Source organism: Camelina sativa, chromosome 19, assembly GCF_030686135.1.
Source record: "Camelina sativa cultivar CO46 ecotype springtype chromosome 19, ASM3068613v1".
In the NCBI taxonomy this organism is placed as follows: domain Eukaryota; kingdom Viridiplantae; phylum Streptophyta; class Magnoliopsida; order Brassicales; family Brassicaceae; genus Camelina; species Camelina sativa.
In genome coordinates this window covers 7,419,451-7,435,192 of record NC_141898.1, presented here as the reverse complement: position 1 = coordinate 7,435,192, position 15,742 = coordinate 7,419,451, and the positions used below count along the sequence as shown (strand labels likewise).

At 34.5% G+C, this 15,742-nt stretch overlaps 3 protein-coding genes and 1 long non-coding RNA gene across 5 annotated transcripts; 2 read left to right on the top strand and 2 right to left on the bottom strand.

Moving 5' to 3' along the window:
- Positions 1-52: 52 nt before the first annotated feature.
- On the top strand, positions 53-835 carry LOC147920282 (uncharacterized). The gene is made up of 2 exons (XR_015591011.1): positions 53-190; positions 380-835. It is a non-coding gene; the product is annotated as an uncharacterized LOC147920282 (long non-coding RNA).
- A 169-nt stretch (positions 836-1,004) lies between these two features.
- Positions 1,005-3,347, bottom strand: LOC104765434 (pentatricopeptide repeat-containing protein At3g16010). The gene is made up of 2 exons (XM_010489143.3): positions 3,057-3,347; positions 1,005-2,885 (listed from the first exon to the last, which is right to left on the bottom strand). Exons 1-2 carry the CDS (start codon positions 3,139-3,141, stop codon positions 1,054-1,056), a joined length of 1,917 nt encoding a protein of 638 aa, XP_010487445.2. The 5' UTR covers positions 3,142-3,347; the 3' UTR covers positions 1,005-1,053.
- Positions 3,340-6,346, top strand: LOC104765433 (MAR-binding filament-like protein 1). Of its 2 annotated transcripts, none has more exons than XM_010489142.3 (4): positions 3,340-3,904; positions 4,046-4,089; positions 4,194-4,337; positions 4,520-6,346. In XM_010489142.3, the coding sequence occupies exons 1-4, from the start codon at positions 3,619-3,621 to the stop codon at positions 6,218-6,220; spliced, it is 2,175 nt and encodes a 724-aa protein (XP_010487444.2). In that variant the 5' UTR covers positions 3,340-3,618; the 3' UTR covers positions 6,221-6,346. The 2 variants fall into 2 exon arrangements, with proteins under 2 accessions (XP_010487444.2, XP_087357974.1); XM_087501848.1 differs by having other exon boundaries at positions 3,361-3,904; positions 4,046-4,092.
- A 40-nt stretch (positions 6,347-6,386) lies between these two features.
- LOC104765431 (putative sulfate transporter 3.4) lies at positions 6,387-10,591 on the bottom strand. The gene is made up of 13 exons (XM_019241281.2): positions 10,072-10,591; positions 9,494-9,542; positions 9,201-9,408; positions 8,638-8,809; positions 8,484-8,549; positions 8,282-8,395; positions 8,071-8,187; positions 7,857-7,983; positions 7,483-7,769; positions 7,208-7,398; positions 7,032-7,117; positions 6,871-6,947; positions 6,387-6,780 (listed from the first exon to the last, which is right to left on the bottom strand). The coding sequence occupies exons 1-13, from the start codon at positions 10,405-10,407 to the stop codon at positions 6,631-6,633; spliced, it is 1,980 nt and encodes a 659-aa protein (XP_019096826.1). The 5' UTR covers positions 10,408-10,591; the 3' UTR covers positions 6,387-6,630.
- Positions 10,592-15,742: the final 5,151 nt, after the last annotated feature.

Below are 15,742 nucleotides of genomic sequence, written 5' to 3'. Positions count from 1 at the left end.
TATTTACACATATTGCCCTATATATAAATACAATGGATATCCCATTAGTTGTATATCTCTAATCATTAGTGTTTTAAATTGCTTTATAACAGAAATGATCTTATAATATGATGTACGAATCATTAATATATATGCATGCATCATTGCAGGATTAAGCAAGTTGTAACATAGAATATTATTACTTGAATAAGTAAGTAATTAAACAAATCATGCTTCACTCCTTAAAGACGAGATTAGATCCTCAACATCGTCATATCATAAGATCCTAAACACTATTTAATACTCACACCATAACATATCACCCAAGAATATATCATCTGTGTCCCTAAATTTACATTCTGTTGTCTAAAGCTTCTTTTCATGGAGTTCTGTGGTTCAGGTATCGACAAGAAACACCTAATGCGTTCGAAGACTTGTAGTTACGATCGGATCAAAGATCAGTCTGAAGATGTTTTGAGATTGAAGAAGATCTCAAAATGGAGATTGATATGGAGGAAGATAGTGATGATGAGGCAAAAGAAGAAGAATCAGATTTTTGATCATCGTGTTCGATATGATCCTTTCACTTATTCACAAAACTTCGAGGATGATGGAACTATCGCATATCACGAAGATCCTGATGTGTCTTCAAAGTCTTTTTCTGCTAGATTTGTTGTTTCTTCTAAAGTTTTCAATCTTAATTATTCTTGAGCTTCTTTCTTGTAGTAATCATTTTTGGATTCAAGTGTTTATACTTTTTAAACTATACATCAATCTTCAATTAGACTATAATGTTGAGTAAGAGCTTTTAGCATTTGCTTATGCAAAAGATAATGGAAGATACTCATGTGATTCATTAGTAGTTTATCAATAGAATTAGGTGATGATTACGTGTAATCACGTGTGATAAGTCATTGCTTAATTCTTTCACATTACTATATGATCAGTAGTACACTTTTTTATGAAGTCTATACACATGCTGTGTGTGAAAGAAATGGAACAGAGTAGTAATCTTTCAGCTTCTATTTCTTTTTTTTTTGTTATTCCAATTAGAGAAATCAACTCTTACAAAAGTTAAACATCTTTTTCATGATCCACATTGCCAACAGCTTCAAGTATAGATGAGTAAGTGATGGCATCATACTCAAATCCTTTATCTTTCATCTCTCTCATCATTCTTGCAGCCTCCTCAAACATTCCAGCATGTGCGAAGCATCCAAGAAGAGTATTATACGTAACACCATCAGGCTTAATACCACAATGCTTCATAGTTTCAAACATTTCTATAGCCCGCCTTGGCACACCTGTTCTAGCAAACCCATTGAGGATAATATTATGCGAGTTTATATCAGCGCTGCAACCGGTTTCTTCCATCTTTCTAAGCAACGAGTTAGCTTCGTTTACCATACCAGCCTTTACCATTCCTGACATGAGGGCGTTGTAAGCGTAAACATCAGGACCACTTCCTTGGTTTTTCATCTCATTGAAGAGATCTACAGCTTCACTGAGCTTCCCGCATTTCCCAAAATGTTTGATCATCACAGCGTATACTCGAGAACTTACATTGCCGAAATTTTCTTTTAGTTCTTTGAATAGCTCATTCGCTGCTTCATATCTTTTCGCCTTTCCCAAAGCGTTTATGAGGCTGCAATACGCTGCAGGACAAGGTGGAAAACCTTTCTCATCCATCTCCTCAAGAAGCAACAGAGCTTTCTCTACTCTATTTGTCTTACAATAACCATCTATAAGGATCGAGTAAGTGAATTCACTAGGGAAAACACCGTCTGCTTTCATCTTATCAAACCAAAAACTCACTTCCGAAACAGGTGCTTTAGACTCAAACAGAGCTTTAATCACAGTATTGTACGAAACTACAGTGGGTGTACATCTCCACATCCCCATCTCACTGAACACATTTGTCAGCTCCTCAACTCGACCCACTTTGCCTAAAATGTTCATCAGGTTGTTTAAGAACACAACATCAGGAGTTAATCCATCTCTAAGCATATTCTTATATAAACCATATGCTTCTTCTACCCTCCCAGCTTTACCAAGTCCCTTTATCAGTTCTGTGTAAGTATAAACAGTTGGCGAACAACCTGCTTGTTTCATCTCCTCGAAAAGATCCAAAGCTTTCTCAACTTTACCCACCTTGAAGTATATTCCCAACAACGTGGTGTATATTTTCTCTGTAGGCTGCATACAGTTATCCTTCATCTCATCAAACAACCTTATCGCAGAATCATCACGGCCTAGTTTTTCATATGAGGATATAAGCGCAGAGTAAGTAACCGTGTCTGGAAAACAATCACCTTCATTACACATCTCAGTATAAACCTCATGGACTTTCTCGTGCTGTCCTTCTTGCATCAACATTAGAATCACCGAGTTGTAAGTGCTCGAAGTGGGTTTGCACTTGCGTCCTTTCGCCTGATAAAAAACCGACAAGGCTTTACCAACCATCTTAGCTCTCCCCAATGCTTTCACAAGCTCAGAGAGCACAGAAGGGCTAACACTAACATATGTGTTACGGACCACCTCTTGTATCGTTCTATACATTTCACCATAAAGCCTAGCTTCTTCAAGGCAACGTATTAAGGTCATGTAAGTGGAGGAATCATGCTGAAAGTTCCTTCTTTTACCAGCCCATTTGAAAAACTGAATCTTGACATTAATCTCAACGTCTATCTCAAGAATGGAACGAACTAATCGATGATCCACTTTAAGTTTAAGCACCTCCAAGGCTTTCTCAGCATCAGGTCCCCATTTGAAGATTTTCACTATTCTAATGAATCTCTCATCCAACATCCTCACTGATGGATCCTTTCTAGATAGTTTCCACTTCTCTTGAGGCTTCTCAGATTCCTCATGATTCGGTTCACTAAACATCTGAACAATCTCCTTCTCTGCAAAATTTCATGGATAAAAAAAAACCAAATGTTCAAAATCAAAACCATTTCTCCTTCTCTTACTTCAAAAGGAAGCAACTTTCTTTTTTTTTGCAAATCCCATTTCTCCTAAAACCCTAAAACCATCAATTTCAAGAAGGGTGAGAGGAACAGAAGTATGCATATCACCTGTTTGTTTAAATCTCTGAGAGAGATGAGGTAGTGTTGAGATACTCCTCTTTTGGAATTTGGATCGAGCAGATATGTACATCATCTTTACAGACGAGTTTTTCACATGTAAAAAAGTCCGGTGGCGACAAAATCCGACGTCCAGCAACCGATATTTCAAGTCGCCGTCGGTGGTTTGGAGAGAGATGTTTTGAAGTTTTAGGGGTCAGAGATGTTGAAGGAGACGCACGTGACGCTCACGTGTTTTCTCAAAACCGAGCCAACACCAAAGATTGAAGATAACGAGGCAGCAAAGTGTAAAACGTGGCGAGTTTTGATTGGGTAAGTAATGTACACAAAGCACCGAACTTTTCCAAAATTGCAGATATGCCATTGCTCCTTCTTTTTCAATCTTTGATTCCGATTTCGTAGGATTTGAATCGAAGGATACTTCTGAAGTTCTTAGCATTCTTCTTTGGGATTTTGCCGAGGTTACTAGTCAATAGTACACAAAGGAAATTCCTTTTTTGTTTTTTTGGGGTCTGCTTTGTGTCGGTGAGTAAGTTTTTACTTGGCGGCGAAGATGGGTTTCCTCATAGGGGGCTCTTGCTTCGTCCCTTCTGTTCCTCTCCATTCCAGATTCCTTCCGTATCCTTCTTCTTCTTCTTCTACTTCTCCGTCTCAGTTTGGGCTTCTGTGTTCGAGTAATGTCGCCAAGTTCAAGCGCCGGCGACCAACATCGGCTTCTTTAAACCGGGAAGATGGGTATGAGTTTGACTCTGCTTCCGTCAAGAGGAGAGCTTTTCTTCTTGTGGGTATCTCCGTTCTTCCGTTTTTGCAGCTTCGATCACCGGCTTTGGCTGATGAAAGTGAGCTTCTTTTTTTCCTTTATTGCTCTCTTTTTTATTCTCCTTACTGCATTGTTGGTCTAGTGAGTTGATGAGAATGCTCAAAATGTTGTTTCTGTTTATCTTTTCATTGCTCTGATCAGTTCTTCTTTTTAATTACAGGAGGCAATGAGATTAAGACATCGAAGCTTGATCAAGAAACTGAGGTTGTAAGACTCTCTCTTAGTCCTTCTCAATTTGAACTCTTTAGAATCAATGTGTTTTTGAAGTGCTTGATACTTTACTGAATCAGTATTGGTTTGGTGGATAGGTTGCAGTAGTAAGTGAAGGAACATCCCCAAATACATTTCTGTCTCTCCTGAATGGCCTTGGAATTTTTAGTGCTGGAGTTCTTGGTGCACTTTATGCACTGGCTCGGCAAGATACAAAAGCTGCTGAAGAAAGCATTGAATCTGTAAGCTACTCGCACTTAAGATTTTGCTTTGCAATTGTGGCTGAATGTTCTTGTCAAAGAGTAGAAATTGTTTAATGCCATTTGAGAAGTATTGATCTTTAGCATTTAGTTCGAGCTTCTCTTCTTTTGTCTTGCTGCTGGGTTCGATCTTATTTAAAGCTACCGATAACTGTGACATACAGCTACAGAACCAGTTGAAAGACAAAGAAAGAGCATTAATTTTGAAGGAGAAAGACTTTGAAGCAAAGCTGCAGCATGAGAAGGAAGAGCGGAAAAAGGAACTAAAAAAAGCAAAAGAGGAACAATTGTCATTGACCAACCAGTTGAATTCTGCGAAGGATGTGGTGGCAGGCTTAGGCCAGGAGCTAAGTAGCGAGAAGAGATTATGTGAGGAGCTTAAAGTTCAAATCGAAAGTCTGCAAAGTAGTCTGTCAAAGGCTGGTGAAGACAAAAAGGCACTTGAAACAGAGCTCAATGAAAAGGTTGATTTGGTTGAGAAGCTGCAAGATCGGATCAACTTGCTTAGTTTGGAGCTGAAAGATAGCGAAGAGAAAACTCAACGTATTAGTGCATTGCTAGCAGAAAAGGAATCAGAACTGGAGCACCTCAACTCTGCTTACACTCAGATTAGCCAAGATATTGCCAAAGCGAATTTAGAAATCAAAGAGCTGAAGGAAGAACTCACAAGAAATCAGAGTGAATTAGACTCGAAGAATTCAGCGATTGAGGAGTTAAACACCAGAATAACAACTTTGATGGCTGAGAAAGAGAGTTATATTCAGAAGCTTGATGACGTTTCAAAAGATTATAGTGCTTTGAAATTGACTTCTGAGACGCGAGCAGCAGCTGATGCGGAGCTCATCAGCAGGAAAGAGCAGGAGATTCAGCAGCTACATGAAAAGCTGGATCGTGCGCTAGAGGATGTAAATACAAATAAAGACAAAGTTGCTGACTTAACTGAGAAATACGAAGACTCGAAGAGAATGCTGGATATAGAACTGACTACTGTAAAAAATTTGCGACATGAACTTGATGGAACAAAGAAAGAACTTCAGGCATCTAGTGATCGGGTCTCTGACCTGGAAACGATGCTAGATGAATCAAGATCTTTGTGTTCAAAGTTAGAATCAGAGCTTGCTATAGTTCACGCAGATTGGAATGAAGCTAAGGAAAAATATGAAAGGAACCTTAATGTGGAAAAACAGAAAAAGGAGACTTTGGCTAGTGAACTTGCAGTGGAGAAAGATCTTCTGAAGAGAGCTAAAGACGAGCTTGAGGGAGTAACCCATGAACTCAATGAATCTTCTGTCAAGAACCAGAGCCTGCAGAAGGAACTAGTGGAGGTTTACAAGAAAGTTGAGACCACTAGCAAGGAATTGGAAGAGGAGAAGAAGACGGTTTTGTCGTTGAATAAAGAGGTGAAAGGAATGGAAAAGCAGATCTTGATGGACAGGGAGGCTAGGAAATCCCTTGAAACAGACCTCGAAGAAGCAGTAAAGTCCTTAGATGAGATGAACAAAAACACGTCAATACTGTCACGAGAGCTTGAGAAGGTGAATACCCATGCCTCGAGCTTGGAGGACGAGAAAGAAGTGCTACAAAGATCACTAGAAGAGGCAAAGAATGCATCAAAAGAAGCTAAGGAAAACGTGGAAGATGCACATATCCTCGTAATGAGTCTTGGAAAAGAGAGGGAAGTTCTAGAGAAGAAAGTGAAGAAGCTCGAGGAGGACTTGGGCTCTGCAAAGGGTGAGATACTACGCATGAGGAGTGAACCGAAGTCTGTAAAAGCTGTGAATAGTAAAGACGACAAAGAGAAAAGCGATGACACAGTTACTGTGAAGAAAGTTGTCAGGAGGAGAAAGAGCAGTACCACTTCTTGAAGAGACAAAGTTTATAATTAACAGAGCTTGCTACCCTTATCATACAACTCCAGTCTATTATTTGTAGCCAATATTAAACCTTTGTGTAAATTTTGACTAGAGGCAAATGGTTCTAGAGTTTCTTCATTGAGTTTAACCCAACAGTGATGGTGATAGGAAATATAAATTGAGAAGATCAATGCTTTGCATAGGCTATTTATATCCAAATTATGAGCTGATACCGGTATGTTAAACGATGATATTACATTTATTCTACAATTAAAACAGAAACTCCCTCAACGAGTTTACAGCTAGCACCAAAAATGTTTCACAAGAGGCTGCTCCGTCTTCAGAAACAGTCTTCCAGGACAAGTTGTCAAATTCTCCAGTAAAAGTTCGAAGTTGTCAAATTCCTAGGAGACTGCTTTGTCTCATGGTTGACCATTAGCTTTCCATGTTGATGAGAGATCAGCTACAGCTTCACCAACTGTTAGATAAAGTCCACTCAGACCCAATGCATCAATGATCTTTGACTTGTGTAGCTTTTCCATCACGGTCCCCACAGGATTCACCAGCACAAGCTATTTGAAACGAGAGTTTGACATAAGTTAGTGTGTTTTTCTTTCATAGGTTTATAGGTATGATCTTTGTTTTCAGTTAAAAATTCAAACCTGAAGTGATTGCTTCTCAAGCCTCCTCCTAAGTTCAAACACCGCTTCAAGTCCACTTGTATCTATCGCAGACACAGCTGAGATAATTCCAAAGAAACAAAGTATGAGCAAAGAGACGGGTTGAGAACTCTTCAACATAGTTCAGAGAGAACGGAAATTACCTGTCATATCGAGAATTATGCATTTCAAGGTAGTACCATTGTTCTCCTTTATCCGAGTTTCCTCTTCCCTGGTCCATCTCAAGATCCTACAGAACCATAAACTCGTTTCCATAAGTTAAAATGAGATAGAAAATAGACCATATCAAGAAGAGATAAGTGAAGTTAAGACGACTGACCTTTCTTGCAGGTAAGTGCTATTGGCGAAGTAAATAGGAGATTCAACGGCAAGAATTAGGAAGCCAGGGATTCTTGAGGCTTCTCTGTATCTTCCAAGACTCTGATATATCTGAGTCCCTGGAATGTTCCCAAACTCTGAAGTGTTTGGTCTGGTTACGTGCAGCAAGATCTTGATAACTGAAACTCCCACCTGCAACAAAAAGTTATCAAACTTAGAGAACAGCCTGAAAATTTTGGAGAACCAGAACCTTGAGATATAGAGTTGTATACTCACTGCTATTGCTAGGCCAAGCGGTACAGAAACGAAGAGAACGCCAAAGAAGGAACACATGCAAGTAAAGAAATCGAATTTGTCAACTTTCCAGAGCTTGTAAGCCGCTTGATAATCAATGAGACCTATCACCGCGGTTAAGATGATAACAGCTAGGATCACATTAGGAGTGTAGTAGAAGAGTGGCATCAAAAACAAAAGGGTCACAAGAACTGCTGAGGCCATCACAATGTTAGACACCGCTGTTTTCGCTCCAGCATTGTAGTTTACCGCAGATCGAGAGAAAGACCCTGAAGAAAACAATAAACCGGAGTCAAAACATTGTTCCCTGAGTTAGAAGGTGAACGAGATTGTTGGTTTCAAGTAAAAATTTTAACCTGTTGTAACATAGCAAGAGGTGCAAGAACCAGCCATGTTCATAAAACCTATAGCCATCATTTCTTTGTTCCCATTAACTTGATAGTTCTTTAGAGATGCAAAAGTTCTCCCTACAGCAATCCCTTCCTGAAAAATCACAGTCAGGTCCAAAAGTTAAGTCACATATTAACTCTGTAACTTTTACAAAGAAGCTAGAGATTTCGGAGAGCTTACTGTAAGAGATAGAATCCCAGTGATGATACCGGTTTTGATGGCAAGAGCAAGATGAGCACCACTGAAGTACAACATGTTTGATGAAGGTGGATTCAAACCCTTTGGTAGATGCCCAATCTGTAATAAAAGATTATAAATCTCTATGAGTCTGAGCTCTCCCAATTCAGTTTTGCATAGTAACATAAATAAGTCTGGTTTAAAATGTTCTTACATAAGAGATGGCTTGAGTCTTGGATCGAATGAGGTATACAAGCAGAGTTGATATAATAACTGATGCCAAAGGTGCTGCAGCTGATATCCAGAATAGTTTTGGCTTCCTCATGCTCTATATATTCAGCAAAAAAACAGTAAATGTTTAATATTCAACCGCGGTTAATATCACAAGTGGAAAAATGCATGGAGTTTGAACTTACAATGTGTCTTGTGGTTAAGAGAATGCTCAAGAAACACATCCCCATCACAATAGTTTCCCAAGACCACTGCAAAATTGAAACGTTATTATTAGAGAAGAATCTTTATGGTGTTTTAACTTTTAGTATATAGTTTAATTAAATGATGTTGACTTACTTCAGATCTGTGGTTGAAAACAGATGACATGACAGGAATGAATTGCATTTTGCCAGTGAAGTGAACAATTCCAAGAAGACCCTTAAGCTGTTGAAGTGACACAATCACTGCAGCACCAGCAGTGAAACCAACCAAAGTTGCCTTTGACAAAAAGTCAATCAGAAATCCCAGCCTGAAATTTTTTTAAAGTAAATTAAGTTAAATAAAATCAAGAGTTGCTGGGCATGGAAAAAAGAAATGAATTGGAACTAACTAGATAACAGTGAAAGCACTAACTAGTAGAAAAGAAGGAAGCATCTTGGGAGGTGTAGATATTAGTACATGTCACTTGTCACTATCAAAATCAAACATATAGAATCTTGGTTCTTTTTACTTAATATTACTTAATCTCTCTATTCATCATGACTAAATTTCACTTTCGGTCTTTCAGTGAAAGTTCAACAAAAGAGGCTTACGCAAAACTCTGAATATATTCTACACTAATTAAGAGGCTTTACATATTCTTTCACATAACGATCACAAATTCAAAAGATGAGTTTTATGAATGGAAAAGAGTATAGTACCTAAGAAGGCCAAGGGAGGCTTGGAAGAGACCAGCAAAGAAAGTTGAAGTGAAAGCCAATTGGAGATAAAGAATTGGGTCTTGTGTTGGAGAAACACTTTCACTTAACATTGATCCCATCACAAGTGATGCTATTGAGACAGGACCAACTGCAAGATGTTTTGAACTCCCAAGAACTGCGTATATCAGCGGTGGCACGAAGCTTGAGTCTGCATGCAACAAACCAAATTGATTAGTTAGACTATATTTAAGTTAACATGTGTATATGTAATGATGATGATGATCGATACTCACAAAGACCAACTATGGGTGGTAAGTTTGCTAGCTTGGCATAACTGATTCCCTGCAAATTAAAATATATATATATATATGTAAGAAAAAATAAAACAATTAAAAGAACCATATTTTTTAGGGGTACAGTAATATGTGTATGAAATTGTCGAATTTTAAAATATTTTTGTTTTCCCTACATTTATTGATAACATTGAATGACATTGATACTCCAAAACAAACACAGCAAAAAGTGTTATTTTTTTTTAGCTTTAACTTCTCCAAGTCCAACTAGTCATCCCCATTCCCCACACTACTCAACGATTTAATGACAAAATCACAAAACATCTTCAATTACGCCTTTTTATTATCCCTTTCAACATAGTAATGAATTATATACTCTAAATTAAATTTTAAAAATTGTCCACATATCACGCTAAAAATTGTCGCATGATATAGAGCAAATAATAAAATCTGTAATATAGTATAATTAAATAAATAAAGTTTCAAGAATTTTATAAAAAAAAATTTGGAATCATTTGATAAAAACTTTCCCTTTAGTCAAAAGAAACATAAAAGAGAGGCAATGAAAGTGTTGTTACCTGAGGGATGGCGAGACTAGCAATGGTGAGACCAGAGACAACGTCGGACCTAAAAAGCTTGAGATCGTAGTGAGAACCCCATGTGAATATAGGGAACAAGCTTTGAAGACCAAGGATCACTCTGTTTCTCCATGTTTGGTTCCTAAACCTCTGTAACGGATCATCAGGGAAGAACACGTCCGCAACGCGCTTCTTCAGTTTCTGAAACGCTGTTTTCTTAGGCGGCAGACAAACGCTGTGTATCTCCACGATCGTTTCTCCTCCTGCGGTTGCGGTTGCGGCGGTTCCATTGTTGGGCGACGACATGTCTTCTACTCTGTTCGTGCCATGACCCATTATGGTTATTATAAAGTGTTTTCGAAAATATGGAGCTGCAAACTAGAATTTTGTTTGTGATTTTTTTAGTGTGTGTTTGTGTGGTTATTGTGGGATTGTGTTTGTAAGGTTTTGTGAGAAAAGATGGTGTAATTATGGCCTGTATTTATAGACACTTGGCTGTGAAAAAGTGTTATTGGTAAATGGCAGTTTTTGTTTTCCTGATATGACTTTAGGATAAAATAATCAAGCGTTTTCTGTTTTCGATGTTTAAGTTCCTAAGGGGTAAATGCGTCATTTCCTCTCTATCATAACTTCACAATCCAAGTTGGATTATACAAATAAAATAAAAAAAGAAAAGAATTGTTGCACAAAAAATTTTAAAAGAAAAATAAAAAGATAAATAAATAAAATCTAAGGAAATCATATTTTCTGTAGAGCATGGTATATGAACAAGAATATGATGAAGTTGAAGAAGAGAGGAATCACTGAGATATAAAACAAAAATCATAGTACATTTTGGAAATTTGTACTCATAGATTGTAAAGGTCTGGAAAATTTTACTCATAAGATTGTAAAGAAAATTATAATAATACATTCAAAAAATTAACTCACATAATCGTTTTGTATGATTTGGATTAATCAAGAAAAATCGACGATAAAAGTTTGAGTTTCCACCGTAATTGTGATCCCAAGAAAAACAGAATTTGAAAAACTGTTCACTGGAAATTTATTCAAGATTTTGGAGAATACTAATGAGTAAATATAATATATGTTATTCTTATTAATTTAATAAAAAACATTGTACATATCTTATTTTGTTCAAATCAGTCTTTATATATCTCATTTGAACATAAATTTCTTAAATTGACATATTTGTTTCTGTTTTTCTGTATTACCACAATTGTGTAGGTCAATATTCAACATTTGAAAACTTGTTTACTACAAATTTCTTTATAGCTGAGGTATACTATGTGATTATACGGGATTCCTCAAAGATATTAGTACTTATCTCTTATCTTATTAAAACATTCCTTATATAGCACATTTTAACATATATTTCCTAAACTAACATATTTGTCTTTATTTTTCAGCACCAACACAGTTGTGTAGGTCAAATTTAATTATAGCGGATTTTAATTCATTAATGTATGTGTGTGCATGTCAGATTAAGATTAACACTCTAATTTGGGCTAGTTGATGGATATATGAATTAATTTGGTCAATATCTTTGAATGTAAGTTCTCATTTTTTTTAGATAAGAATTCTTATGAAATAAGGAAAAAAAAGATTTTTTTTTTATCTGTTGTATTAGTTTGTGGAGAAGATAATATTAATTGGAAAAAAGGTTTTCATAGTATGTATAATACAGTTTCGTTTAAAAAAAAAAAATTATGACTGGTCTTCAAAATTTATTTCTTTAAAGTTTGTTTTTGCAAAAAAAAACCGTAATAATGCAGCACATTTGTTAGCCCGGGTTATATTAATAGCTCTTTTTATGCTGAGTCAGTAATCTTGCCATGACTATATAAACAAATTTGTATTGACGGGGTTTAAATTATTATAAACATTATTTGAGTAAAAAACAAAAAAGATTAACAGACAGCAATGTTTGCGAAATGCGTGGATAAATTTTGAACGTTGATTTTTGGAGTCATGAGGACAGTTGAATTTGGAAGACTGGTGGTGGGGCATCCACTTTTAATGGCTTCAATTTAAGTTTCCATAAAAATAAAACAAAATTTGGATTTGTGAATCATACTGTTTATCAAACGTTTTTTTTTTCTTTTTTTTTTTCTTTTCATGATAGCAAACATTAAATTAAATATTTATACAGCTCTTAAACAAAGAAAAAGGAGAAAAATGTATACAAAGATTCTAAGTTGATTCAAAAATCAATAATCTATAGTACCGGTTTTAGTATGTGTCCACCATATATACTCATAGGGTCCATGCCACAATATTTTTTTAACGCACCTAATTCTTCTTATCTTCCATCTTATGATGGAACATTATATAAAGATTTAATAGTGTTAATCTTTACGTTTGTATAGGCAAATACAAATATCTATGAAATCTTGGTTTTCTTGGTATGAGATCTATGGGATCTTGTTATTGACCAGAAAATATCAGTCATTCAATTGTATTGGTGTTGAGCAATACTTGAATAGGTCACTACCTAAACCTCTTTTAACCCGATATTAAGCAGACATTGAACAAAGCATTAGCAATTTAGAAAAAAGTTATCCATTAATAACAGGGTTTTAGTTGAAACTATACTAATCGTATGTGAAGATGGAGCACGTGATTGGAAAGTTCAAATAACTAAAGTTTGACAACACTCCTCCTCCAGTTGTTCTCCTCCCCTGTCTCTTATGATTTTCATAACACTCTTGTTCAACATTAACTCATATTATTTTCTTAACTCATATATACTATTTTCTTAAAATCAAACTTTTTTTGTTTTTGGTTAAAAAGTTTTCTTAAAAATAAATATCAAGTTTACAGAAATAAGATAGAACTATTACAAGTAAAAGAAAGTAGAACGAAAACTAGCAAGAGAAAATAGAAGGATGAAGGGTTTAAAACAAACAAATAAATAAACAACTACATTTTCTTAACTCATACTAAGGGGAGGTATTGGTTTAGGATTTAGAAATTTTTTTAATGATTTTATGTTCGTGCTGATTGTTAGAATCATAGAAAATTAAAAATTAGGGGAGGTATTGGTTTAGGATTTAAAATGAATTTTAATGACTTTAAAAGTTAAGTAAAATATGTTGTTATTCAATCAAGACTTTTAAAAACTCTTTAAAAATTTGGTGTTACTGATTGTGGATTTGTAAAAAGTTATCTAAAATATTGATAAATCTAGTGTTATTGGATTAAGAGTTTTATAAAGTCATTAAAAGTTTTATGTTATTCAAGTAAAACAAAAGAATCTTGGATTGTTAATGAATTCAAATTTTATGTTATTGGTTTGAGATTTTATATCATTTCCTTCATAACAAAAGTCATGAAAACTTTTTCATCATATAGAAAGATTTTACAAGATTAGAAAAAACAAATCATCAAGATTTTAAAAAACTTCCTAAACAATCTCTTAGAATCCTTCATTTTTTAACTTTCAATTTTCTATGATTCTAACAATCAGCACGAACATAAAGTCATTAAAATTCTTTCTAAATCCTAAACCAATACCTCCCCATTAAAAATGAAGGATTCTAAGAGATTGTTTAGGAAGTTTTTTTTAAATCTTGATGATTTGTTTTTTCTAATCTTGTAAAATCTTTCTATTTGATGAAAGAGTTTTCATGATTTTTGTTATGAAGGAAATGATATAAAATCCTAAACCAATAACATAAAATTTGAATTCATTAGCAATCCAAGATTCTTTTGTTTTACTTGAATAACATAAAACTTTTAATGACTTTATAAAACTCTTAATCCAATAACACTAGATTTATCAAGATTTTAAATAACTTTTTACAAATCCACAATCAATAACACCAAATTTTTAAAGAGTTTTTAAAAGTCTTGATTGAATAACAACATATTTACCTAACTTTTAAAGTCATTAAAATTTTTTCTAAATCCTAAACCAATATCTCCCCCTAATTCTTACTACTTCAAAATTGATTTTTTCTAACCGTCCAAATATCATTAAGATATTTAAAATAGCTACAACTACTAATTACATACAAAATCTTGGAACCATCATCTTATATATCACAATATATATATATATATATTATTTGCTATTTGAATATCAAAACATATGTATATATATAAAACCTTCTTCGCCTAGTGGTTGATTAATTATTAAATAATGTTTATATGTTATGCATGGGGTTCGATTCCCATAAATTGTGAACTAATTAAGATTATTTTTTTTAAAAATTTTACTGTAAATTTGTTTGCATATAGATGATTATTTGTTGAGAACTCGTATATGAAATTATTGTTTTATTCTCAATTGTTGTAGAGGATTAGATTCACTTTTTTTTTCCGTCAGAGGATTAGATTAACTTCTTGTGATAGAATCAAAATATCTGTAACACTATTTAAAAAACAGACACATGTGTAAGCGCACAAATGTTAACCATGGAATCACCTAATCTTATTTACATGATTGCAACAAATCAAGATTAGTCGACGGGTCAATCCTATATGTCACCAAAATCCAGTTTTTGTGTTCAAACTCTTATGCATACACTGAGAAACAAACCACTTCACTGTTAATATTTGAAACGGCCTCTTACTGTTATTACTTTATGAGATATTTAGTTTTTTTTTTTATATACATAGTCTGAAAATTATGACCCAATAAAATAGTATACTTGTATTTTCTTTTTATCGGAGGTCGATCGGATTACCTTTTTACCTATATATTGCTTTCTACTTAACATTGATCGCAATTTGTTCGTATTTAAATGAGATTCCATCTAAACAAACTTACAAGGATTTGTTTGGTAGCTTCCGTTCATGTTTTGTCTTCCTAGAAGGCTGGGTCATTTAAATTCGAGCATGCAACAAAAATCTTAAGTAACAAACATGCATGACTATTTTAAAACCTTTTGGACGTATTTAAAACGAATGCAAGAAGTTAACACAATATGTTGTTAATCACGTACGTTGATTTGGGAAGATTCAATAGAATTTATAGACCAGACGGTCCAGACCAATATTTTATATATTTGACAAAACGTGAATTATTTTATTTATTTTCCGACGATATTACACTAGGATACTTACAGTAATACTAAAATAGAATATATATATCTGCAAAACACTTAATGTTACAGAACCCTTTTTGTTTTTTCTTGCTAATCTCTAAACATAAGTTGTAGTCTAGTGAGCATTTCAAAAACTGCGGATCTCAAATCTTATTGTAGTTTGTAGTGTGAAACAATGAATGCTAATCATAATGTGTGGGAAACGGCCGATTCGGGATCAATGAAAATATCGGTCCATAAAACTTGTTTATCAGAAAAGATGATGATAAAGAAGAACAAATCTAACTAGAACCGACATTATTTCTATAGAAAATTATAGTGTATATATTTGCACTCCAAGAAAGCTTTTTTTTTTTTTTTTTTAATAAGAATTTGACTGGTATGATTTGTTTGTCTCAACCTGTACATATAACAACATATATAAATTGTAAGTGGCATAAGATGAACCACTGGGAGAGGTGCATCTGGATTTGTAAGATTCTTCTTATATATATAATTCTATTCTATTTTGCTAAAGTAATATACACTTTAATTGTCATCAATATCCCCCCTGCCTTCTTTGTCCATTTTTTAAAGTGATTTATTATTATTATTTATTTTTTAATTTTTTAATTTTGTAG

Coding starts and splice junctions, on each gene's coding strand:
- LOC104765434 (XM_010489143.3), bottom strand. CDS start 3,141: ATGATGTACATATCTGCTCGATCCAAATTCCAAAAGAGGAGTATCTCA. Junction 2,886..3,056: donor TCAGAGATTTAAACAAACAG/GTGATATGCATA, acceptor GAAATTTTGCAG/AGAAGGAGATTGTTCAGATG.
- LOC104765431 (XM_019241281.2), bottom strand. CDS start 10,407: ATGGGTCATGGCACGAACAGAGTAGAAGACATGTCGTCGCCCAACAAT. Junction 8,550..8,637: donor TTTTCAACCACAGATCTGAA/GTAAGTCAACAT, acceptor TCAATTTTGCAG/TGGTCTTGGGAAACTATTGT. Junction 7,984..8,070: donor CTGGGATTCTATCTCTTACA/GTAAGCTCTCCG, acceptor GTGATTTTTCAG/GAAGGGATTGCTGTAGGGAG.
- LOC104765433 (XM_087501848.1), top strand. CDS start 3,619: ATGGGTTTCCTCATAGGGGGCTCTTGCTTCGTCCCTTCTGTTCCTCTC. Junction 3,905..4,045: donor ACCGGCTTTGGCTGATGAAA/GTGAGCTTCTTT, acceptor TTTTAATTACAG/GAGGCAATGAGATTAAGACA. Junction 4,338..4,519: donor CTGAAGAAAGCATTGAATCT/GTAAGCTACTCG, acceptor TGTGACATACAG/CTACAGAACCAGTTGAAAGA.